At 41.6% G+C, this 26,455-nt stretch overlaps 1 protein-coding gene across 3 annotated transcripts in view; it reads left to right on the top strand.

Moving 5' to 3' along the window:
- JMJD1C (jumonji domain containing 1C) overlaps window positions 1-20,705 on the top strand; it is a 145,899-nt gene extending 125,194 nt beyond the window's left edge. For all 3 annotated transcript variants that reach the window (XM_031602836.2, XM_090144859.1, XM_031602837.2), the window contains 16 exons: window positions 1,144-1,345; window positions 3,021-3,235; window positions 3,841-3,993; window positions 6,615-6,704; window positions 8,070-8,197; window positions 8,366-8,579; window positions 9,033-9,247; window positions 9,732-10,010; window positions 10,407-10,575; window positions 10,998-11,088; window positions 11,173-11,303; window positions 12,076-12,198; window positions 13,227-13,366; window positions 14,687-14,863; window positions 19,315-19,446; window positions 19,797-20,705. In XM_031602836.2, coding sequence (XP_031458696.2) covers window positions 1,144-1,345; window positions 3,021-3,235; window positions 3,841-3,993; window positions 6,615-6,704; window positions 8,070-8,197; window positions 8,366-8,579; window positions 9,033-9,247; window positions 9,732-10,010; window positions 10,407-10,575; window positions 10,998-11,088; window positions 11,173-11,303; window positions 12,076-12,198; window positions 13,227-13,366; window positions 14,687-14,863; window positions 19,315-19,446; window positions 19,797-19,886 — 2,549 coding nt within the window. In that variant the 3' untranslated portion in view covers window positions 19,887-20,705. The remainder of the gene's footprint in view (window positions 1-1,143; window positions 1,346-3,020; window positions 3,236-3,840; window positions 3,994-6,614; window positions 6,705-8,069; window positions 8,198-8,365; window positions 8,580-9,032; window positions 9,248-9,731; window positions 10,011-10,406; window positions 10,576-10,997; window positions 11,089-11,172; window positions 11,304-12,075; window positions 12,199-13,226; window positions 13,367-14,686; window positions 14,864-19,314; window positions 19,447-19,796) is intronic.
- Window positions 20,706-26,455: the final 5,750 nt, after the last annotated feature.

Here is a 26,455-nt window from a genome sequence, read left to right as displayed (position 1 = left end):
CTGCTGAAAGCTGTGGGAGCTGTGTGCAAGCCAGAGCGCTGGGAGCGGCGGGCTGCAAGGCTCCCTCCTGCAAAGCAGGAATGTTGCAGTCCTGCGAGTGCTGGGGGTCCTCCAAGTGCCTGGCCACAGAGCCTGGAGTCTGGCAGACTACCAGATGATTCCCAGCATCTCTGGATCCAATGCAGTAAACGTTTTTCATGGACTAGCAAACTGTACTTTGGCCTTTTACTCTCAAGTTTTAGTCCAGTTACCTTTGTGCTCCTCGGATGACTCAGTGTATTCTGTGTGCAGTGAACTGAGGCATAGTCTGTCACCTGCAGTGTTTGTGTACGAAGTCTGTGGCAAAATACTGATCTGAACCAGGTACCAAGTCCAAAGTTAGCACCCTCGCCTCTGCCATCCTGCATCAGATCTTTGCTCACAGGACATGAACTTTCAAGAGCAGTGGTAGATTAAAGGACAGATACTGCTATCTATCTGCAGGTGGAAACTGGCGCTGTGTAGAAAAGTGATTAAATCGAAACCCTGGTTAAATAACAGCAGGGTTCAGTTTCAAAATGCTTATGTGAGAATTACACGTCTTACTCAATTGAAAGTGTTAGATTGGCTGATCTGTTCAGTCAAAAGTAGGATGTTTTTTCTTGGTTTTCCACAGCTGACATATTTGAAAGAGAGTGAAAGGATTCTGTGCTTCTTTACGCTTGGTGCTTTACACTGAGCTCAGGTGAGCTACGTGGGTTTAGAACTGCTCTTCTGGAATTCTCAGCTCTACAAATTCTAAAGAAATAGGATTTTTACATTTTTTAATGCTTTCATTCATTGCATTGTTGCCTTGAACGCGTTTTCACTTGAAACAAAATGCAAACCTTTCTTGAAGTACTGTATTATCTTGTGCATTTTTAAGAGGGAGGTTTTGCAAATGGCTTTAGTGGAATTCTTTGTGAATGGCACACTTAACATAGAAGAAGGCAGTGTGTTTAAGTTTTTAGACTTTGGTGCTAACAGGAGAGAAAATGGCCGTGATGGTGCAGTATGTTATGGGTGTCAGAGATGCACACATAGTGCAGAATGCTGGCTGATCTGAGTGTGCCCCGAGTACAAGGGCTGCCGGTGCCTCATCTGAACCCCCTCTCACTTTTGCAGCTGGAATACCTCGCTCGGTGTTAAAGGATTGGCGCAAAGTGAAGAAGCTGAAGCAAACAGGAGAGTCCTTCTTGCAGGACGATTCTTGCTCTGAAATTGGACCAAATCTGCAAAAATGCAGAGAATGTAGATTAATAAGAAGCAAGAAGGGTGAAGAACCAACTCACTCGCCGGTGTTCTGTAGATTTTACTACTTTCGACGGTAAGTGCAGCTGTTTCCTGACCCTGGTGTTCTTAACTTTTAAAAATGATAATAACAAAGGGCTTGTGCGCTTGAAAGCTTGTCTGATTTTTCCAGCTCACTTTGCCTGATAAAAGACATGGTATTTACATGTATATTTCTTGCTTCTTTTCTGGATTGACTACGCTTCTATTTGAAGCTTTTACAGCAGTCATGAGAACAGCTGCCCGGTGTACCTTAGGCAGGCAGAAGATGGAGCGCATCACCATTGCACAGGTGTCTGACATTTGAAGTGGCATTTTCAAAAGGCAGCCATCAGTCTCTCTGGACAAGTTGTACAACCGCAGAGTTGTGCTCATTCGTAATTGTTCTTGTGCCAGTAGGTGGTGGGAACACTGCTTAAGGTTTTATGCGAGTTTTCTGAGGACAGAGGAGTTGTGCCCTCCCTTTTCCCAATTCTGGCAGACCAAGGAGCCTTGTAGATCAGGAGGAATGCAGCATAGCATGCATGGCACAGCAGCACAACTGTCAGCACGGATCTGAATGGCATTAGTTCGGATGTGGGCTCTGCTGGTGATACAGATCCAGCGTGTGTTGGAAAGGACATTGCTGTTCCCCAGATGAAGTTTTAATTTTTTGGAACAAAGCTCTACTTAGAAAAGTCTGTAGTCCTGAAAGGGTTTGTTTTAAGGTTGGACTCAGAATATATTGGCATAAGAATATTTGCTTCCCAGTGTGGCAGTGATAGATTGTAAGCTGCTTCTCCTGCATGAAAGAGACAACATCAGTAATAAAACTTTGCCAACGTTTTCAAACACTGTCATGCAATTTAAAGTACAAATGTTTTGAATTTAATGTGGTATATTTTACAGCTTTTTAATTATTTTCATTGTTTAGATAGTAGGAACTGAATTGTAAATGAGGCTTCCTCTGCTGTTGGTAGTCATTATTGTAACTGAAAACTCATCTTTTCTTCTATGCACATCTGAATATCGTGTTTTTTGTACTTCTGAATTTGGGACTGTTTTACTCACATTGCTGCGTTATTCCTTAAGTATTATAATAATCATACATGTTTGTTGTATTATCTGAGATAGAGTAACTGACTTAATATAGGCTTAAGATAGGCTAAATATAGGCATGGCTAATCGGGTGGTGTTGAGTAGGATCACAGGAAAACCTCTATTTATTTTAATGGTGGGAAATTAGCTGATACGAAAATGTCATCTTGTATTGGTGATTTTTCTGCCTAGATAGACTTCGGTGTGGTGTACTGACTCCTGCTTTCTGAGGTTGAGAGCAGTAGGGTTGGAAGAGCTGTAAAATAGAGTCACAGAGTGATTGCTGTCGCAGATGCTGTAAAAATGAAAGGCGAGGTGTAGGTGGACCCAAACTTCAGGCAAACGAAAAAGACAACTTTTCTGTCTGCCATTTTAAAGCAGTAATAAGTGTTACAGAGAGAGAATGAATAGTAAACTGAATCCAGTAAGTGGTCTGCCTAAAAAGTTTCATATCTCCTTGCTGTTCATTTTAAAACCATTTTTTTGTGGCGAAATTCATTTTTAAAGTGGGAAATATGACAGAATGGTAAAACAGAGAACGTTTACTTGTTTTAAGACATATGGTAAAGTAGTAAGTAATGTAAGCCACAGAATGTAATGACACGTGCAGTTAAACTGTTTGTTTTCATTTGTAGGTTATCTTTTAGTAAAAATGGAGTGGTTAGGATAGATGGTTTCTCCTCTCCTGATCAGTATGATGATGAGGCACTGAGTTTATGGACACATGAAAACTATGAAGATGATGATCTGGACCTGGAAACTTGTAAATATATTTTAGATATCATAGGGGACAAGTTCTGTCAGTTGGTAACATCCGAGAAAACAGCCATGTCCTGGGTGAAGAAAGACGGTAAGGGACTCTCAGATTCTTTGTTCTCTGTGCTCTGCTGTTTTATTGAAGCATTTGCACTTGCTATGATGTGCTGCCTCCTTATGAGCACTTGCTTTGTATGGGGGTACATGGGGACAGGTCAGGAGCCTTCCTCAGCGGGCTGTGGAGCTGCAGGGAGTTCCCTCCCGGTGCCCAGGGCAGGCACCTGCCTTCATCATCCACCTTGCCAACTCAGCTGTCTTGAGATTAAATGTATCCTGCAGGCAACAAGGTGAAAACCCAGCTTTCATTTCTTGGGAGTTAAGAATGTGTTTTAAAGAAATCCTTCATCGTACTTGCAATGCACGTATGATGAGAGGGAATATTCTTTCTGCATTATTTTAGTCTTTGGTTTTGAATGCTTTAACCTCTTTGTAGTGTCTTGACACAAGCATTGATGGGGATGCCGTGTGATGCAGCTAAGAGAATAAATGTTGGTGGCCTGTTTATGAAGGATCACTTTCCTTCTCCACGCCCGGTTGCATCTGAGGGGAAAATCACGAATGCTTCATTTATTAAGACCATTCATTCTGTGCTTTGCATTTAAATTTCCGTCCTTTTATTCTGCTTATTTTGTATTTCAGCCAAAATTGCGTGGAAGAGAGCAGTGAGAGGAGTCCGTGAGATGTGTGATGCATGTGAAGCCACATTATTTAACATTCACTGGGTCTGCCAAAAATGTGGATTTGTGGTCTGCCTAGATTGTTACAAGGCGAAGGAAAGAAAAAGTTCTAGAGGTCAGTTCTTTGTGAACTGGAGTATTGTATATGCTGTTTGTTCTCATCTGTTACAAAGCTGCTGATCCATTAAGTGTAACTGACTTTCTGTAAAACATGAAGTTAGTACCTCTGTGTTTTGGTTAATTTCTCCTCTTTTTTTCTTTTTCGGTAAGTAAACGTAGAATCATTCAGAAGGCAACTGATGAGGGGCTGCTTTAGGTCTTTATCCACTTTTCCTTTGTTTTGTGAGCATTGTCTTGGATTGCTTGTGCCTGTCCCTCAGGGATGAATTTGGTTCTCCAGCTGCAAAAATGACTCTCTTACCTCCCTGTTCTGTGAAAGATCCCTGCTGTTAGGGCTTGGTGTCAGTGCTTGCTGGAGTTTTCTCTTCAGGAGTGCATGGATTGTCATACTGACTTAGCCTACTTTCTTATTACTGAAAAGGTAAGACAGGAAAAAATAGTTCACCACGTATTTAAAATGAGTATTAATGGAGGTTTTAAAATTCAGCAGCCTATACACATACTCAGTTTAATCTAATTCCTGTGCTTTAATGGAAACGTCCACCTTAGTGCGCAGTAAGTCCACAGTAGTGCACAGACTGACCAATTTCTGAGCAACCCAGCCTGGTTGCAGCTGAGTTGGGGAAGGGCTTGCAAGGTGGGTCTGGCCATCAGCATGACACGGCTGCTCAGGCTGGTTATTTGAAAGGGCTGCCTTCCCTGGGTGGCAGGCATTGTGCCCTGGCACAGTTCTGTGGTGAGATGCTGTGCCAGAAAAAGATTCAAGTATAATGCTGTTTTGAAAAGCGTTTCCATGTTTGTCATAGCAACGTAATGTCACATATGTGAAATGTTAGTAAAATAGTGTGCAAGTATTAGATGGCAAATCTTTAGTAAATTTAGAGATTCTCATCCACTTTGTCCTTGGCTGTCAGCAAGGAGCCTCCAACGCTGTGGTTATAAGATATGCTCTGAGATTTTCATCGAAGTTTCTGGGGAATGAATGCTGGTGTTTTCCAACGCTGAGAACAGTCGTTAATGTTTTAAGTATGGGAAGCTGCTCCAGCAGCTCTTAACTGGCTTAAGGCTGTGTGTGCACATATGTGTGCATTTGTCTGGTGTGGCTTGGGATATACTCTGAATATTATTTACCCTAGTGGGAACATGCAATCAGAGGCTTTTTATAGCACGTGTTACCCAGCTAGGAAAATGTTAGTAAAACGTCTTCAAAGTTTAAAAAAACAGGGTACAGAAGCAGGCTTCAGTCTTTCAGCAGGGAAGCATTTCTCTTTGCTGTTCATCCCAGCATTACACGCAGAAGCAGAAGTATATCCTCCCTCTCTGCAGCTTTACTTCTCATGATACTGCAGTGTTCGTGTAGACCTTTACTTTGGCAGCCATACAAAGTTGAGAACCACCCACCCTTCTCTGTATAATACCACTTTATATTACACCATTTTTCCTGGAACTGGTAGTTGTTTTTACAGTTGCTAAATGTAATGGAGAATACACTGGTTTCCCACTGCTTCAGCAGGAATGTTAGAGGTTCAAGTGTTCAATATTTAAGTATCTATCAATGACTTTTCTTATTACTTTAGAACATGAGTGATTCTGTGTCTGTTTTCACCTTCGCACAGTTCCTGGCACCATCAAGTGGATTGCCACAGCATTTTAGTGATAAAATATGTTAGCTGGATGCATGTGGCTGTGGTTTTGATTTATATTCATGTTCAGTTTTATATTTCAATGTGTTACAAGTTGCAGAAACAAGAAAATAGCTAACGGATTGAATGCTTGTGTGCAAGGAACATCTGGTAGGCTCTGTACATTATAGTGCAAAAAATAATGCTCTAAGTATGCTAAACACATCTTCTGGTGTATTCAGCTTGTGTTGCTAAGTACAAAAAGCAGAGCAAACTGGTGAAAAGTTTTGAAGTGTCTCTGAAAAGTAGTGGTTCAGTGGGTGGGATGTAAGGCTGGCAGTGGAGAGAGAAGCTGTGTTCCTCTTGTGGCCCAAAATCCCATAGCAGATTGGTGACTGGCTGTTTGGCCAGACATTTCTCACTCTCACTCTTTCTCTCTTGTCTTTACATTGCACTTCTTTTCTGGCTGAGACAGAGCCTCTCTCTCTCACCAGCTCATCCCTCCCTACTGCCGCAGATGATTTTCAACCAGCACATACAGGATGTGGTTTCATGGTTGCTTTAATCTGACAGAAATCTGTGATGCAACTTCCGTCTCCTTTGTGCCATCAGTAACTTTGATGTGGCAGTGTGTTAGCCCGAATCAGAATCAACTCACCTGTCAGTTGATCTTTCTGGCTTGGTTGGCCCTCTCTGAGTCACTGCCTTACAGTTGGCTGCTCCCTAATATAAAGTGGATGTACTCTGAGGCTCTGAAGTTGTTGATGAGGGTCTGTGTTACCAACCCTGCTACTTCAGATTTCAGTCATATTAGAAGTGCTTATTCTTTTCCTTAGTTTGAGAAGATGTTGAATCCAAGTATCTGTCACACAGAATACCAGTGCAGAAGACTTTTACAGTGTGTATAGAACAGCGTTTCTAGATAAAAACAATCAGAATACATTATCTCTGTGTATCATTTAAGCAAAGTAAAACAATTGGGATTGCTTTACAGATAAGGAACTGTACGCCTGGATGAAGTGTGTGAAGGGCCAGCCTCATGATCACAAGCACCTGATGCCAACACAGATTATCCCAGGCTCTGGTAAGGCCACCTGTAAACAAGCAGGATGGTGTTTTTTTTTCTCAGATCCTTCTGTGAAGAGAGACCAGAGTAGTTCCTTGAAACTTGTCATTTTCCATTTAGAAACCTGCCAGCTGTGTCAAATCTTTGCAGGAAGGCAAGTGATTCTGGGCTGCTGAATGTGGTGATGAGAGGAGGAGGTGTAGGCTGACAGGTTTCAGAAAGGGTTTGGGGAACAGGCAGTGAGGGCACTCAGGGTGTTTGCTGAGACTGGTTGGTACTTTGCAAAGCAGAATAAAGCAGCCAGAATGTGGTAATAAATCTTAACTTCGATGTTATAAGGAAGTTTTAGAACAGTGCTATCAAAGAGCATTATGTGGCACCAATTCTTCAGAGATTTGTTTCTCACTATTCATTTATCTCAATACTGTGCAGTTTTGTTTGTTTTTTTTTTGTCTCTCCTTGCCCCTGAAGGAAAAAACAAAAGATTCACAGTTCTGGCTGGACGTCTGCTTAAGCATCATCAGGCAGAAGGCAGTGAGAGAGCTTGTGATTAATGAAAAGCTGGCAGTAATTCTAAAATTCAGAGTTCTGGTTATATCCAAACAAGTTTTATGCAGAAGTGTGGTTAGATGTGGTCACTGCACAACTATCTCTGTGATCTTCAGTAGCACTGATACAGAGCAAGGAGATGAAAACCCAAATGTACCTTTAAGTGTGTAAAATAAATTGCCAAGTTATTATAAGATGGAAATACAGACACAGTGCTTTTTTTTAATGATTTGTTGCATGTTAGTTCAGGTAAAAATAAAGGTTGGTTGGATTCTATAATGTATTCAAATTGTGACATTCCTCAGAACAGGTTCTGTTCTGAAACTGGCTTTAATTTTAAATTGTGAATGAACCACTCATCTGGAAATGGTACCGTGAAGCCTGCCTGCATGCCCTCCACTTTTTTGTTCTGTGCCTATCTGTTACCAAACAGACTTAAATTACACGATCACATACTAATTTTTTTTTGTCCAGACATGGCTCACTTCAGTCTGTAGTTGGACAGTTTTATTAAATGAAGCAGCAGTGTACCTGCTGAACAATGCTGAGTGATTGACTGGCCTGCTCTGAGCCATGTGATGGGAATACAGAGGGGAGTTCAAAATACACAAGAGAATAGAATGCACTTATTTAGTTAAAGGTCTCATCTCTTTTATGATAGATTGGACAGGCCTTATACAGTATTTTCGAATGTTAAGCTATTAAATAAAATGCTAAATGGAAGTTTTTAAAAGATAGGCAGGTAGCATTCTCACTCTGCAGCTGTGTGTACTGTACAAAGGGCAGCAAAACAACTCACAAATGCTGATCATTTTCTTCTCAATTGTCTTCTAGTTTTGACAGATCTTCTGGATGCTATGCACAACATTAGAGACAAATTTGAAATAAAATCCCACTGTCAGTGTACTAGCAAGCAAAACATGCAAGCTGGCAAGCTCCCAGCAATGAACGGTGTGTCTCAGGTGAGTCTAAAATGTGTGTGCATGCACAGCAGTCTGTCTGCTACACGTGGATTTTTACATTTGAGCGGTGTCAGTGACATTTTAATTTGCATATGCAGTGCTTAAGTGCTATCATTGTCTTCTATAGACGTTAAAGCAAAGTTATATACTTAAATTTGTTCTCTACAGGTTTTGCAGAATGTCCTTAATCACAGTAATAAAATTTCTCTGTGCATGCCTGAGTCTCAGCAGCAGAATACTCCTCCGAAGTCTGAGACCAACGGCAATACAAGTCCGAGGAGCGATGTCAGCACAGACAGCAAGCTAACGCCGCCCGAATCCCAGTCACCGCTGCATTGGTTAGCTGATCTTGCAGAGCAGAAAGCCAGAGAAGAAAAGAAAGGTATGGGTTTCATATTGTCATACCACGTGCATGATTTTTAGGCACCAGTATTAAGTAATTCAATTCACTAGGAATAGTTCACTCTATTTCTTGATTAGCAAGAAGAAAAGATGATATTGTTTTTCTCCATAATTTTAATCTGGAAACTTTCTCCCACCGGCATCAAAATCAACTGCCAGAAAAACCACTAGTAGAATGCATGTGTAATGGGGCAGTATTTCCAGCCAGAGCATCTTTCCTTTGTGACAGATACTCAGCTGTGTGTCTGAGGTGCTGAGGAAGGCATTTTCATGGTTGCAGTGTTTGCGCTTTGAAGGATCAGGTTTATTCCCTGGTGTGTTTTCTGGTGCTCTAGTGCTACAGTATATTAACCACCACTATAAAATGCAGCATAACAGTGTTGCTGTGTCTGCATGCAATGGTGTAAACTCCCCATGATTATTTTTGTTTTAGAAAACAAAGAGTGTCCTTCTGGAAAACATTCAAAGGAGGAGAAAGACCAGGACAGTTTGGAGTCCCAAAACTGTAAAAGCTCCCCTACTGCATCCCAGAACAATGAGCAGGGCTCAACCTTACGAGATCTGTTAACTACAACAGCAGGCAAACTACGTCTGGGTTCTACAGATGCTGGTATTGCTTTTGCTCCGGTTTACTCTACGGGAACAGCAGTAAGTGCGTGGGTTTTCCCTTGGGGTTTGAAAATCTGCAGTATTTGTTCTGGTAGATTGTAATTCAAGCAGTTTGATAGGTGTATTGCTTTAGATAGTAATTTGTAATTAAAAATTTAGTACAGATTTCCTGAATGAACTGACATTTATGTGTATATAAATGTGTGCACACATTTACTTGAATGTAACACGTGTGTATATATAGATGCAGGTAATTGGTACATGTTAGGAAGAAAATGTTTGTGAAGTTAGATAAACATTTACTTGGCAAAATAAAGGAAGATTATGATAGTTTGAGTTTCGTTTTAGCTGTGTATTTCTAACCTGTTCCAGGTAAGAATGTTTGCAACTTCCTACAAAGAAAGTAGATAACTGTAAGCTAAGAATGTTGTCATTCTGCTGCGGGGGGTGGAAGGGGGCGGAAGTGGCACAATTTGATTTGTTTTCACAGTTTTAAAACACACTTCTGTTTGTTTCCTAATAGAGTAGCAAGAGTGGAAGGACTATGCCAAACATTCTTGATGATATCATTGCTTCAGTGGTAGAAAACAAGATTCCACCAAATAGAGCACCAAAGATGAATGTAAAATCTGAAGTAAAAGATGAGCCAAAGGAAGACAGAAAATGTATTCAGGACGATGGCAATAAGTTGTACAGTGATATTCAGTATTCTTGGATCTGTGATAAACATGTTTTGTGGCTCAGAGACCATAAAAACAACAACAACTGGAAGCTCTTCAAAGAGTGCTGGAAACAAGGGAGGGTAGGTATTGGGCAGTTCTGTCTGTAAGGTGACCTCAGTATGAAGTCTGGTGGAGGAGTCATGTTACAGGACAAAGTTTGCCTGTCTCCATGTTTGAAAGTGTGGTGTTATCACATTTTAGTAGAGTGGGCAAAAGTTAGTCAGTTGTTATGTCAGGATGTACCTTATGTAGTTCAAACTGAAATAAACTGCTAGTAATGAAGAAAGAATTACTGTTACAGAGATAAGACCTTCAAAAATCTGTATGATGTCTTGGGTATGATTGCTGTTGGAAGTTTTGATAGCAGCTCAGTACAACTGGAGCCTTCAGTGCATCTTTCAGAAGCATTTGTACTATTGAAGGATGTGTTTTCTCCAGAAAGGATAAGTACTTTTTTTCTTTTTTTCTCTACGCAGCCTGTTCTAGTGTCTGGTATGCATAAGAAAATGAACTTCAGCCTGTGGAAAGCTGAGTCCATTAGTCTAGATTTTGGAAACCAGCAAGCTGATATCTTGAATTGCAAAGACAGTATTATTTCAAACACCAACGTCAAAGAGTTCTGGGATGGTTTTGAAGACGTTTCAAGTATGTTATTTTGAATATATTATTCCACAGACTCTAAACGCAGTCAGTGTTAGAAACAGTTAATAATATACTTTATCGATCCTGAGGCTTTGAAGGAAATTTAATTTAAAAAGAAAGCTCTAGCTAATATATTTAAAGGGAGTAAGTATAATGAAAGCTTGTATTTTGTACCTTTGCAGAATTTGAGATACACTAACACACAATTTCCTAGGTTAGATCTCATTAAGAAACCAAACAGCATAACTGGTTCCTTACCTGGTTGAGTTTGTTTTGTGTTTTTCTTGAATCTATGACTTAATAATCCCTTCTTTTATATATGAAGTCTTGTATAAGCAGGTTAATGTTACGTGCATATATTTTCATTGAATAAAGTAAAACACCTGCAGTATCCTCATTCTTAGTAATTCCTATGTTACTTGCAGAACGGCAGAAAGTAAAAAATGGAGAAACAGCTCTACTGAAGTTGAAAGATTGGCCTTCTGGTGAAGATTTCAAGGCTATGATGCCAGCAAGGTATTTGAGATATTCTAATGTCAGTCTCTGTTGATTTTTATCTTTACGTGTAAATGACACGAATTCATAATTTTTTCCCTTCAGATATGAGGACTTACTGAAAAGCTTACCCTTGCCTGAATATTGTAGTCCGGAAGGGAAATTAAATTTGGCTTCTCATCTGCCAGGATTTTTTGTCCGTCCAGATTTGGGACCCAGACTATGCAGTGCATATGGTGAGTGTGCCCTAGAATGTAGCAGTTAGCTCTTCCCTTATAATTACAGAATGTTATATCATATTGCTTGATACAAATCTGAGCGTGATTGGAGGATAATTACTGACTGAATGTTGAAGAAATCCTTTACTGACTTACTTATTAACAGTGCATGTACCTCAGAAACATGAGAGTTTATATTCTTCTGCCTTTCTTTTCATCTACCCTTGTGCTGTTACAGTCTCTTAAAGCATGTAAATGGTTAGTTACTTTAACACAGAGATCTCATCGTCAGCAATTCCATATGAGAAAATACTTCATGAAGTATTAGTGTTTATAATTCCAGTCATAAACAAATGGCAAAACTTTTATCATAATTTTTATCTGTATTGTACACTGTCCACTCAAAGATCTGTTCAGAAAATATTGTTTCCCTCAGACCTTCAGCAGCTGCTCCTTCTTTTGCAAGCAGACTTGTTCAGTTCTGTCCTACAATTTGTTTTAACAGCACAAGAAAATAGTTATGATTTATGAGGACTGTGATATTCAGAAAAAAAATCCATATATCCTTTAAGATAGCAATCAAGGTGTGAATGTGAAGAACTGAACTGTGATAGTGATATGTAATGCTGCTGTAAGACTTAATGTTTTTATGTTATTTTGAGTTAAATATATATATTTTTTTTATCTCTTAGAACTAAAATTTATTTATTTTTCTTTTGGGGGGTTTCCTATATATTCTTTCCTTTGTATTGATCTTAATTTTACCTCAAATTTTTATCTTGTAACATAGGTGTGGCTGCTACTAAAGATCATGATATAGGAACTACAAATCTCCATATAGAAGTTTCGGATGTAGTGAACATCCTTGTTTATGTTGGCATAGCAAAAGGAAATGGAGTGCTTTCCAAGTCAGGTAAAGGCAGCTCATTGTAAGAGGTGTGAATAGGTTGAGTGATAAGTTGCTTTTTAAATTAACACCGCTTTTTTGAAGTGCCTGAAGCACTTGCCTAAATGTGGGCGATTCTTTGTCTCATGGAAGATTTGTCCACAAATTAATTCTATCTAAAATACACTGCCATTTATTGAATTATGGAATTGTATTTGAAAGTCTTCAAACTTGTATTATTATTATTATTACTGTTACTGTGTGTAAGTGCTGTACCATTCCTGAGCTGGAGCTGTCAGGCCTAATGGAAGTGCAAGATAAAGGACGTTCTTGGAAACTGCTACTTCTAACACTTATGTCAGGGTGATGTATTTGCCACATCCTCAGTGCTCCCTTTGAAATGCACTGTTTGCCTATTCAGTCTGGCTGTGATGTCATTTTTCATCACTGAGGAGCTTAAATTAGTGTACGTTAGTCTTCTGTATGAGGTTTATTGCTCATGTGGAAGTCCTTCAATCACAGAAATAGTTTTGTTTCCTTTCCTTACTCTCTTGTTTTCTGATTCTGTAATAGGCAAATGTAGGTTATGGGTCTGACTAACAGAAGTGCAGTCTAAGGTTTGCTGTCTTTCATTTGCCTTATAAATGCCCGGAGTTAAATACTAGCAAAACTTAGCACGTGAGGAGAAATCTTGATTCTTGACTAGCTGTGCTGCTGAATGGTATTGAAGAAACAACCACTAACTGTGGAAAAAAAACTTTTTATCTTCTATTTTTCCGGTCCAAGCCATGCTTGGGAGGAGAATATTTCAAGTAGGCAGATATGTTCTATAAAAATTCAAGAGAGGTAAAAAAGAGTTTAAAGACTAAATGTAGCATTAAAGATAGTTACAGCACGTGTGTTCTGCTAAAAAAGGAAGAGAAAGGTCATCTGGGTGCTTCTGTTGTATTTGCCAAACTTTCATCTGCGTGGTCTCACATGAGAAGTTGGAAAAGATGTTTTGTTTCAGTTCTGCCACTGTTTCACTCCTCAAAAAAATTTTTGTCAAACCTTAGGAGTACTGAAGAAGTTTGAAGAAGAAGATTTGGATGACCTCTTAAGGAAGCGGTTGAAAGATTCAAGTGAATTACCTGGTGCTTTATGGCATATTTATGCTGGTAAAGATGCCGACAAGATCCGAGAGTTTCTGCAAAAGGTTAGATTTACAGGAGAACATGGAGATTATTTTTAACTCTTTCCTAATATGCTGCTTTTTTTTTTTTTTTAACGGTGTTTTCATAGTAACCCTTTTCTGAAATAGTTGTGTTATCAGATGCTGAAATACTTGTGAACAGTCCCAATAAAAGCAAACCAGCCCCTACAGCCCAGTAGCTTACCAGTCCTCATAAGCACTAGTCTGCATTAGCTCAGACAAAGAACAACATTCCTCATCTCTTAGTGAAGAGGAAAGCAATGGGGATAATGTACACGAGGGCAGAATTCTGCAACATTAGCTACTGTGCAGATCTTCTTTATGCAGCATGTGATGAGCAAGTCAGAGCCAACTTAGAACCTCTCAGGTTCTGTCTTAAAACATAGGATGAATGTCTGCCACTGGCCTGCTGGCAGCAATCAGTGCTGTTACACAGAGATACCATGTTGGAGGCAGTTTTCTGAGCCCTGCCTTCAGCATGTTTTTGTGTTCTAGAAGACAGTCGTGATGGATGACCTAGAAATACCAAAATATCACTGAAGCAGTTGGTCATGGGAAAAATCTACAAAAGAACCCTTTTCTCTTCTACTGTGGCAGTAATTTGATGAGTTTTAGCTGCCTAAACTAAAGGGCTCTGTAAAGGAGCTGGAGGCCAGTGTCTCTACTACAAGCAGCAAATGCGTAAGAAATGTAGCAGAAAGATTCTCTTGGACTGTATGCCTGGGTTTCAGTCCCATGGGAACTGTCCTCTGGTGACTCGAACATTTGCTCTTTGACAAGATGAACTGTGGGAGAAAATGAGCAGTAGTGAACAAAAACACAGCTAATTCCAGGAGGCTATGAATTATACATCCAATATTTTCTGCTTATTGAAAAATGTGATGCTTATAAAGTAAACGATGGCCTTTCAGTTTGGTAAAAAGAGCTCGGAGTGGCTGTGATGAAGAAACTGGTGAATGCAATGGAATAGGTGGATAATGGATGTTATTTGTAGTTTCTTCTGCCAGAGCAACCAAGGGACATTGTGAATCTCTGGAAGCAGCAAACTTAAAACAGAAGAGGAACTTTTAGTCATGATGGATGGATTTGGATATGTTTTGGTTTTTTTTCTGTAGTCACTATGATTTATTAATTAGCAATTGATTAAGGGTGATGCTTGTTCCCCTGTGATTAACTTAATAAGAAATGGTTGTTGCAGTACCACTGTGTCAGGAAGTATTTTTATTTTTTTAATGTTGATCATGAATGATACTCTTGCTTTCTAAGTAACCTGCAAATGTTCAGCTTCTTTTAAAAGTCACTGAGATCTTTTCTGTATTACAGATAGCAAAAGAGCAAGGCTTAGAAGTTTTACCAGAGCACGATCCAATACGTGATCAGAGTTGGTATGTGAACAAAAAACTTCGCCAAAGACTTCTTGAGGAGTATGGTGTAAAAACCTGTACCGTTATTCAGTTTCTTGGTGATGCTATTATTCTACCAGCAGGAGCACTTCATCAGGTAAAGTACTCATGTTAGAAGACGTGCAGGATTAAATAACATAAATATCATAAAATAATTCAGATGTTATTTTCTTACTGGTAGCTATTATTGCATAGGAATGCTATATAAACTTTACCAGCTCGTATAGATAGCTAGCTGCTACTAACAAAGAATTTCAGCACTTGATATGTAAACTGTTCGATTTTTCCTTTAAAATGAAAGAGTGTTCAGATTATTAGTAAATCCCCCTTTTCCACATGTTATTTCATTTGCAAATTTTCTAAATAAACTGGTGCTAGTTATGACAATGTTAGGTTAACTTCCCTAACCTACCTTAGATTTACTTGGGCTAGGTAGACCCAAGGTTAACTTAGCCCTGGAGAGGCAGGGAAGGAACCCAAACAGAGGAATACATGGATGTCAGGTGTTGTTTTGTTTTCTGCCTTCATCCATAGGGGAACTATGGAGAAAGCTTAGGTGTAATTAGCAAGATGGTTCTGCAGAATTTGGGTGTTGGTTTTCCACTGCTCAGTAAGTTCCTTTGTACACAGAAGGTACATCAGTCAGCAACAGCTGACTGCAGCAGCTTTCCTTACCATCAGAAAGTAGCAGCAGTTTCATTTTGGCAGCAGCTAGTGTGATCCTATTTGCAGTTCTGTAATAAGAAGTATTATCAATAGAGCACCTCTGGAGAAACATAATATGGATTTGTGTAGCAAGCTTTTGTCCTCAGCACATACATTTTGTTACTTTGATTTTTTTATCACCAAAGAATTTTTCACCAGATGATTCTCTTTGGTTGTTCCTTCCCCTGTCAATTTTGTCCTGTTAAAACAGAAGTGGGGCCTGCTCTCTTGCTGCTTCCCATCTGCCAGGCACCACAATTAGACGGCTGACAATCAGGGAGTGAGGAGCATCCCCATCCTGCAGTAGGGGTTGTAAACCATCTTGCTATTAAAGGTTTATAAGTGATCTGCTCTTGGGTTCAAGCAAGGTCAGGTCTTTCTGAAGACAGTGCTGTTTGGTTGCTGATCTGCAGAGCAGCTTCCAGGCACCATCTCCTTGGAGCACAGAGGGAGCAGTGGCTCGCTATGCTGATGCAGTGTGGTTTTCTGTGTTTAAAAATAAAAAAAATGTCATAGCAGTGACTAATGTCAAGTTTCCAGTCTTACTGGCCTTGGAAAGCAAAAAGTCCCTTTCCCAGACTAGTTTCCTCTGTCGTTTTTCTCTTAAGGTGGGCTTCACGTGATGGTATGTTAACCCCAGATGATCTGTGTGGATTTGTTTGTGCCAAAGAAAGTGAGAGAACCCAAATTATCAGATGTTGGGTTGCAGATTGCCTTTCCCCATGCCATGCTCCAGGGGCTGGTGATTTTAAGCCTTTACAGAAGGGTGAAGGAATGTCTGGCTTGTTGGTATTAGCTTTGTTAGGCTGTAGCAATTTGTATTCCCAGAGTCAGTAGGATTTGTATTGTCTTCTCCGTTAACCTTACTCTGATCTCTTGAAACAAAGGAGATCATCCCAGATACAAGACTGAAAAGGGAACCCACAGAGAATCATAAACATACAGAGAAAATTGTTTTATAAAGCACGAGGCATTTATATAAGGTACACAATACAAAACATGAAGTTGTAAGACTGTTCCAGGCCTCACTGCAGTCTGTAGGTTTCAGAGCCAAAAATAAGACCACTGTTATCTTTATCTCCTTGGCTTCAAACTCCAGATTGCTTTTGAAGTGGTAATGCTCTAGCTTCTGGCACCAAGGAGTTAATAACATGGTGTTTTTAAAACCTTAGTGGGTGAAGCTGAGAACCTTTTCATCTTCAGTAAGTTCCTGCGAATCTGCCACGTAGGAGGAAATGAAAGCATCGTGTTCTTTCATGTACGTATATGGTGCTCTATATAAAGATGTATAAATACTGACCTTAGGGATCAGTACCAACACTTCACACATACAAAATGTGTTTAAACACTTAAAAATAAGTCTGAACAAGAATATGTACCAGGTTAAGTTTACATGTTAAGCATTTCAGGTTTACATGTTAAGTGTTTTAGATTTACATGCACATAATGAATCTTTAATGGCTAAAACTGGGTAACAGTTGATAGTAAATTTGGTGGTAAATTAACATTTTTATTTTTATTTGCTCATCTGTAATGTTGTGGAACAGAGGAAATGAGGCCAGTGCATGGAGGTAGAGAGCCCATTTGCCTGTGATCACTGTGCGGTGTAGTCAGACACTTTCATCCTGGAACCAGTTGGGTTTCTTGTCTCATGTTTCTGACTGCTGCCCTAGAATTTTTCAGCTCGAATGTGGCAGAGGTTTTTTAGATTTTTTTGTTGTCTTTTCTTTCTAGCTTCTATGGATTTGCATCTGGCTTAATTTGTTGTTAGTATTTTATGGTAGCATATACTGTTCCTTTTGCTTCCTTTAAAAACAAACCGAAAAGCAGTGGCATTGAACTAGTCTCTGTACGGATATGTCCTTGGATATACCTTGAGTCTTGCTTGGTTAGGACTGTATCTCTTTCTCAGCTGTACCAATAGGGGATCTCTTTCTTTGTCCAGTGCTTGTGTCAAGGAGCCCTCAGCTCTCCAGCAAGAGTTCCTAGCTGAAACAGTGACTTTGTTCTATTGAAAGATACACCCTTTCTGTGGCTCCGTACTGAGTCATCCTTTGTCACTGTCTTCCTCCAGGGGTGCCCTCCCTGGTCTTAGTTTGGTGATACCCAAATTTGCAAAATACTGTAGTGATAAATTGAAAGATAGTGCTGCTTGAGTCAGTGATGGAAATGTGTTGTTTAGACTAAATGCAAAAATTGTTCATAGTAGAACAGGTTATTATAATGTTGTTTTTTTATAGCTGCATAATCTTGATTTAACAGCAGGATTATACACTGTATAATAACCTGCTGCAGGTAGTACGACATCCTGGAGATGTTCTGATAAGCAGTGATGACAGGGCCCAGGGCTTGTGTGTGCAGAGCGTGAGCTGGGGACTCTGCATGAGGACAGGATGGGAGCAGTTGAGAACAGGGCAGCCCTAGTCCTGTCCTCCTGCCCTACTGGTGCTCCAGGATGGCCAAGGGGATACTGCTGCTTTCTGTGGGCAGGGGGTGAAGCTGTTCTGTGAGCTCGGCAGGAACTGGCACAGCCGTGGGAGTGTTGTCATCCTCACCCTGTGGGCCTCAGGGGAGTCGCTGCTAAACATACTTGTGTGTGTGTCATTCTCAGTCGGTATTCAGTGCATACAAGTAGAACTGCCTGTGGGCTGTCGGGGGCATTCCTGTGTTAGCAGGCAGGCAAGGTAAAATCTGCCTTCCCCTGAGATAAGACAGGCACTGCCTGGGAAGAAGGCGTAAGGAGCAGCAAAATGAGCGATGTAACAGCAACAAATAGTGTCAGTTCTGTAATGGAAGGAAACTGAATTGGTAACATCTCGTCTTAGTGAGGAGAAAGTGAAAGAGCTGGGTGGGATTTGCATGCGGCAAAAAGCAAACCAGGCAGTGTTTTTGAAGAATAATTTTAAAATGATGTCCTCAGCTGTGGAGGTCTCAAAGGTTCATTGAATGTCAGGCATCAGACAGAAACTTGGGGTTGTACATCAAAAACACCTTGATGTTGCTAGACATGGGTTTAAAATCCCTGGAGCTCTTATCAGTATGGAGCAGGGTTAGGACTGTTTGCTGCAGTAGCAGATGCAGCCCTCCAAACACCGCAGAACTTGGTAAGTTTGCAGAATTGAGCTTGCACAACTTGATGAGCGGCTTTAGAATATGGGGAGAGGAGAGTGTTGATGTGCTGAAGAAATGGTACAAGTTGTAGAGGTTTGGGGTGAAGCGCTGTAGTATATTTGTTGGAAGAAGGTGAACAGGAATTGGCAGCCAGGGCCCAGCCAGGGAGCATGTTTTCCTGTCTCCTGCCTCTCCAGATGGGACCTAATGGCAGCAGATGATGTCTCTTTCTCTCATAGACACCTTTCATCTGTAAAAGTAGTGGTTAAAGGAACAAGAAGTGCTTTTTGCCCTTCTGGACGTGCCCTCTGATCGTGGCTTTTTTTTTTTTCTTTGAAATATACTGACTTGCACTTCCTTCCCAGCAAGCACAGCGAGTTCTGCCTGGCACTTCAGGCACAGCCCCAGTGTGTGTGTGTACTTGAGGTGCTGGTCCAAGGCCCAGCATGCTGTTCTGGACGTGGCCGTGAAGCAATGCTGGCAGCAACAGAGGGGGGAATGGCACAGGAGGGTATGTAGAGCAAATGTCAGAGCCAGCTGCAGGAAGAAGCACCAGAGCAGAGGCAAACGTGCATCGTCCCAGGTGTACCTTTCACCAGAAGCCAGCTTGTCTGAGTTAATTGCTCTCTACATTAACAGCATAAAGGTGCTCTTTAGTCTGAGAAGCATGTGGTCGTAGAGTAGAAAACCCCAAAATACTAACAGTAGCCATCCTATTTTTATTTTGGATAGGTGCAAAATTTTCACAGTTGCGTTCAAGTAACCGAAGACTTTGTGTCTCCAGAACATCTTGTACAGTCGTTTCACCTAACACAGGAGCTGAGGCTGTCAAAGGAAGAAATCAATTATGATGATAAACTGCAGGTAGGAAATGACTCCTGCTCTGGGAGGTGAAGGCAGGGCATGCTGGGGCTCATTGAGGTGCGGCACAGCCGTGGAGATCCCTCCTTGCTGCTGTTCACACAGAATAACAATGAGCAGCAGCAGCAGCAGCGCCAGGGGGTGTAAATGACTCTCCCTGGAGTTGCTGCTTTTATTTATTTATTTATTTCACATTATGTTTTAGAATGTGGAGAAAGGTGTTTCCTTTTTCTCTGACTTCATTCTTCAGCCGCCTTGTTTTTTTAGAAATCTACCCAGTTTAGTCCTAACTGCATTTACGTGTAGGATGTCCTGAGGAGCGAGTCTTATTAAACTGTCTGATGTTCTTGCAGGTTAAAAATATCTTGTATCATGCAGTTAAAGAAATGGTGAGAGCTTTGAAGATTCATGAAAGTGAAATGGAAGATATGGAAGAAAACTAAGCTCTCGCTGCTTTTTTGTGTTAATGGCAAAAAAAGGGGTTATTTTTTCTAATAGACGAACGGTATGCACACTAATTAAAGCTTCACAAACCATCAGTGCCAAGAAAATATAGTCATCGTATTGATAATGACACTGCAACGGTAGAGCTTCATATCACAGCCACTGTGACTCTGTGTTAGACTTGCAAACAACAAAGCAGCGTTCTGCTGTCTTGTATTATAATGTACATGAAGTTTGTTAAATGTTAAAGATTTAAGATGATGTATTTATTTTTGGAAAAAAAGAAAACAAACACAAAATTCTATGCTATATTGTTGATCAAATGTAAATGTGACTTGTACAGTTTGCTAAAATAATTCCGATATTTTTCACTACATTGAGACAGTTACTGTGAGAGTAGGACACAAACACCAGCTATTGCCTGCATTTGGGATCTTGCTGAGTCCGCACAGCAGTCATGTCATAATCTGAAAATTACTGCCAAATAATTGTAAACTTTGTAAAATATAAAGTATATAAAGTAGATATTAAATACCGACACTTCAGTATTTTATTGAAGCTATTCAGTGTACAATTAAACGTTTTCAAAAGGTGTAATTTATTTAAAAATTGTCTCATTTTGGTAAAATTTATGTGAACTTTTAAAGCTAAATATTAAACTTAATATGCTATGTAAATATATACATATATACATTCAATGATGTATTTTTTTAAAACATTGGCTTGCTTTAATTTGTTAAAAGTGCAAGTGTTACACATGCTTTGTACATTGAAGTTGAAAGGGGTTTTACATTTTCCATTAAAAGGACTTTATCAGATGTTGTCTCGTGTTCATTTTTTGTTTGTGGCATTGCTGTGACAGCCTGAGTTATTCACTCCCAGTAACTGATGTGTCCACTGTAGTGTCCTTGGCTCTAACACGGAACGGAGGCGTTCTGTGCGGCTGCTGGGCGCCCTTCTGCCCTCTCTGGGTTAGAAGCAAAACTGCCAAGGGAATTTGCTGCAGCACAGCCCCGGGGCTGAGCCAGAAAGAGCCTCTTGGAATAAAACAGCTCAAACATTGCTTACGTTCTGTTTTCAGTAATCCTGCACGTATTTTGGGTGAAGGGGAAAAGGAATTTATAGAGGAAATTGTTTTTAATAGCATCTTGGCTTTTTGCAGTCCAAGTAAAAGAGCGGAGTGTTTTGGTTTTTTTTTTAAGTATGTTTTTAATCAGTAATGATGAATTTTGTTAGGCATGCAGAGTTCTGGTTGTTTAGGTTGGTCTGAAAAGATGGAATTGTACATTAACTTGTATCATGATTTGAACTAGCTGAACATTCAGGTTTCTGTGTGAAATGCTGGAGGCAGCTGTGTGCCACAGCAGGGCAGTCAGTGTCCTGCTCCCAGTGCCAAGGAGTCTGACAGGATTGGGGCATACAAAAAGAAGTTGCGTATGAATTACCTGAAGATAACTGAGATAAAAGATGTGGGGGTCCAGAAGTGAAGTTCCTTACTGAACTGGTTTGAACTTGCTTGAAGTTGTTAAGAGATACATTAGGGATAAGTTCACACCCAGTGAAACGGCACCTCACCTCACACTGTGTGTAGCGCAGAACCATGCTGTTAGCTGTACTTGGAGTTCAGAATGTGCAAATAAGTAAATTTTTATCTCAAGTCTGAATGTTTTTTTTCCTCGAGTTTTGGTGCAGTGCTTTAAACATCTGTAAGATGTGCGAAGACCACTGAAATGTGCATTCCTGCTGCAGAGCATCAGGTCGCATTCCCCACCTCACTTATTTTTCCCACACAAAGAGCACTTGTTAGGGCACCGCCTGTGGGCTGTTGAATGGAATTACTCATTTCTCTGGTTCCTGGCAGAAGGTGTCACGTGCTCTCTGTCCTGGTAAAGCCTCGGGCTCCCTACTCTGCTTTGAACTGCTTCCTGTCCCAGAGTGCTGTGCAGGGAGCACCCAGGCACTTCTGGATGTCTGAGCCCGAGGGAACTGAAGGCTGCCCTCATCCTGCACAGCTCTGACAGTGCCAGTCCTCATCTCCGCTCATGCCCAGTGAATCACTGAGCAGTGGCTCGTTCTGATTTCCAAGTGACTGCTCAAGTTCTTTGTGACCACCTGTTCCTCTTCCATGTCTGTTTATGAATCTGTAAGTATGCGAGGGATGTTAATCCATGAGAACACATGGTTAAAACTGGTAAGAAACAGCAAGAATCCTCTCAGGAAAAGAGCAGGGGGATGGACAGGTTTGAAGACAAAAATCTTACTTTGGAGAGATGGAATGGATGGGATCAAGCTTCAGTGCTGAGTGAAATGCTGCACAGCCCCACCAGGGTAAGTAGGTCTTTGCTGCTTTCTTAGCAAAGATAAGTTGATAAGATCAAAAACAGTTTCAACTGCATAAATAGGACCTCTCTGTAGAGCTGCCATAGTTCAGCTATCCGTTTGATTTGCTTAGAAGAGTTTATGTGAAGTAAATTGATACAGTGGTTACACTAGAAGTACAAAGACTTGTGGTTGCTGGGTATATCTGATAGATTTGCGCTGTGTAAAAACCTGATGTGTTTTGCACGTCATTTGCAATGTCCTCATAAACTGCCCGCAACAGTGACGGTGTTTCCCCGTAACTAATGGCAGGGGAAGATGCCAGAAGAACTGAACAAGGGAAACATGGTGCAAACTGAGCACAACAGGGAGTGTTGTAAAGGGCTTTGTACTATCAGCATAAAAAGACTGCGAGTCACGTGCTGTGCGCTGCATTAGCAGACCACAGAAAGTGTTAAAGGTTATGGCTACTCCCAGTGCGAACAGTATGACAGGCCAAAATTCTGTTCTTTTATATTGGTATACCAAATTCAGCTTTTCCGTGTCTTAAGATTTCTGGCTCCTTCACAATGAAGTTGAGCTCCTGGCTGCTATACAGGAAATGAGCGCAGGAAGCGGGGTTAGTGTTAGGCTTATGGCCAGAGCCAAGCAGGATTTTCAGAGCTGGTGTCAGGGCCAGGGGGTTGTTTTCAGATCAGTTTTTTTTTCCCTCTTGGCCATTTTTCTGTTCTGTAAGACAGTATTGGGCATGTTCTCTCTTTTCTAAAATATTTTTAGGAGATCTTCTGGTCTCAAATATTTTAATACAGCTGAAGAATTCAGCAATAGCAGACGCAGCTGTTTGAGTGCAGAAATGCTTTCATCCATCTACTAGAACAAGAATATAAAGTACTGTTGTCTTTTACCAGCTTCCCATTCAGATCAAGCTCTGTCTTAATCTACTTTATCCTCTGTGAAACTGATATTTTTTTTGCTCTGTGAAAGTTCACATCTCAAACTCGTCATCATCTCCACATCCACCCTCCTCACCTCACCCTTTCCAGCTCCTCACTGCCATCCGCTGTACAGACACGCATAAAAAGAGCATGGAACATTCTTCCTCTTGTAACTGCAGAGGTAATGAACAAGTAAGCAATCAGCACAGAACAAAGTGGGCTGCTGTGATCTGAGCTGTTTCAGCATGGGTGGATGTCTGTATACATTTCAGGTCCAACAGAAGTTACAGGGTTGCTGGAATTGCCAGCAGTGAAGCTGTTCCCTGTTACACATCAGGCAATACTGGGCTGTGACAATCTGATGTTAAAATCTGTTTACTCTTGCAGCTTGACGGAAATTGCTCAGATCTGTGTAAGCCAAAGCTCCATCTGATCAGCACTACGTTCTCATGCTCTCTGACCTTCTCAGTAGGTGGTAATTCTGTTCATACTCTCCCGTGACATCTTGTGAAGCCCTCTCTTGCTCTCACAACTGACAACCTTCTCCGCCCGTAACTGGGAATTTCCCTTCCTTCCTCCTTCCACAGCCACTGTGCCCCGTTCTGCCACTTTCCCGTGCAGGATGTTTGTGCTCTCCCCCTCATCCGCACTGGATGTGCTGCCTCCTCCTGCTACGACACACTGAGGCTTTGCAGTGCCTTTCCCTCCTAACCCCCAGCCCTGCCTCAAAGAACAACGTCAGCTCTCCCGCGTCCCGCCCTTTGACTCGCTCTTTTTTCACAGGAGTGCAGGTTCCCTTTGGTTTCCCTTCTCGGCCTTTTTGTTCCCATGATGTGCGTGCCCCATGGGGCCGCAGGGGCTGCTCTGATGCGGTATCCACAGCCACATCCCTTCTTTCCATCTCAGCGGGGTGACCAAGGAAACTCTGACTGAGGGGCAAACGATCCATAGCATCAGACGTAACAAACTAACCTCTGCGCTTTCTCATTTGTTTTTGTAGGTTTTGAAAAGGAAGTTACAACCTATATATAGCTGGTAGGAAAATGTTGCCTCAGAGCAGTGTGTTTTACCTGATGCATTACAGCTGCACTTTAAACACGGACCTCTCTAAAGCAAAGTGGTAGACAGATTTTTTGTTGTTGCACATCAAAGCGAACATTCTGGGCACCTTTCAGCCACACCACATGTTGTATTCTGTTGCTTTCTCCAGTCCCGGGCCATGTGGTTTACCATAGCTCTGTGCTTCCTTAGTGGTATTACAGTGTCGGGTTAGTAGCTCCAAGGCAGGAAATCCTGTATTTGTACAGCTCTGAGGATTTCACATTGTTTGATCTCAATATTGCCTTAACTCATGCAGCAAATGGTCCAGGGCCTGGACAAGGCTAGGTTTCTTTGGATTGCAAAACAAAGATTGGAGAGAAAGGCAGTGGGGGAAGACAGCTGTAGTGCTGGGGATTTAGGAAGCAATGCATTTCTGTATGGTTAGGCTCCATGTGTCACATTCAGGCAGAAAGGTCTTGCAAATGCTTCCTGGACTTTACGTGATTTGGGGCACCACGCTGCTGCTGATGCCTTTTGGATAGCTCAAAGTTGGATTGACTTTGTTTTATACTCTATGTTTAGTTATAATAAGCAAGGGATTTTATTATCTGTTTTCTGGCCTGCTTTCATTTCATATTTTTAAAGAACTAACCTTCAGTATGTTCTCTTAAAACAGGGAGGACAGACATGAAATACATCTGGAGTTATTTCAAGCTGTATCTGAGAGATGCTGTATCTGCACGGCTCAGCTCGGGGTCGGGTCTGTCACAGCAGCCTCTGGTGAGGTCAGCAGGAGCGGTGGATGGCCGAGGAGCTGCTGCGGACACGAGGACAAAGGATTTTAGGACCAAAGATGTCCTGATGACAGTAGTGCTCTCAGAGGAAGAGGTCACCACATCCAACTTTCATGTAAGATCAAAATGTAAAATCCATGCTGCTACATTTTGGGTTTAGCTGTCATTTTAAGTACCGCTTAAATCTGCGTTCTGCAGATTTCATTCCCAGGAGGTTCCACGTTGCCTCCCAGCTGCTGTTCCTTGGTTTCCTCTTTGGGGGGTATAGTCAGGGTCTGGGTAATTGCAGGTTCTGCAATGCGTATGTTGGCTGCATTCAGCAGGGATAACACTTCTGTGCTCCAAAACAGAGTGGTTTCTGCGGTAAATGAAGGCTATGAATAGCAGTCGGTGTCTGGACACATGCTTAAAATTAGTTCTTGGTGAGACACTTTGACATAACGGACCACAGGGTTTTGTTACATCCTATAAAACAATACTGATCCAGTTTAAGGCCCATGGGAACCTTTCCACTGGCTGTGCAAGGCTTTGGTTACTCACTCTATGACCATTTGTAACTTCACACCGTGTTGCTGCTGCAGTAGTTCATGCAGTTTGCTTCACTTACCGTATGTCAATGCCGTACTCGTTATCCTGCACGAGCCGGGAGAGAAGCCCGCTGCCGTGGCGACAGCCGTGGAGGAGTGGGCGGGCGTTTCGGTTGGAGCCGCGCGGCAGCGGGCGCCCAGCAGAGGGCACCGGAACGCCGCAGCCGCCCCGGGAGCGGAAGGGCCGGGGGGCAGAACGGCCCTCTCGGGGCGGGGAGCGCAGGTTGAGCTGCTCCTGCGGGGAGGGAACGCCCCGAGCGCTTTTGGTCGTTTCACGACGTCGGAACCCAAGCAAACTGAAAAGCGATGGTTATTTAAAGCAGTTCTCAATAGTTGGGGCGCGAGCTGGTTGCAGGGCTCGAGAATTTCCTTAGATCTACCACCGTGCAGCTATCAAACTTGCTCTCTAGTAGTATTCCTTATACAACATCTGTCATTATTTAAATAGACCACATGACTGCTCATGTACTACGTACAGAGTGAATGGTCCCTTATTTAACAAAACCACAATATTTGGTCTTATTCCACTCACTCGGCTTTCTGCCTGGAACATAAAGCACTTTTATAGACAGAATTCAGCTGTGAGATGTTCTCACAAATGTCCCATGCTGTCAGAAGGGAAGGCCCCATCTGCTCCCACCCTAGCTCTTTGCAGGGAAGGCAGGGCAGAGGCTTGGGCTCTCCTTCCAGCAGGAGCACACAAGTTGGGTGCCAGGCCATGCTCTGACATCAGTGCTATCATCTGCTCCATGTTTAGGACAGGCTGTGCACTGCACAAGAAGCAGTTTTCCCCATGGCCATGTAATGCCACCTGTGCTCACGCTGCAGTCTGGAAGGCCTCTCCTATTACAGAGAATGTTACATCCAGTCTTGGTACTGCACCACTCACGGA

The sequence above is a fragment of the Phasianus colchicus genome, chromosome 8 (assembly GCF_987193195.1).
Source record: "Phasianus colchicus chromosome 8, bPhaCol1.hap1.1, whole genome shotgun sequence".
Lineage (NCBI taxonomy): Eukaryota > Metazoa > Chordata > Aves > Galliformes > Phasianidae > Phasianus > Phasianus colchicus.
This window is presented reverse-complemented; position numbering and strand designations above follow the sequence as displayed.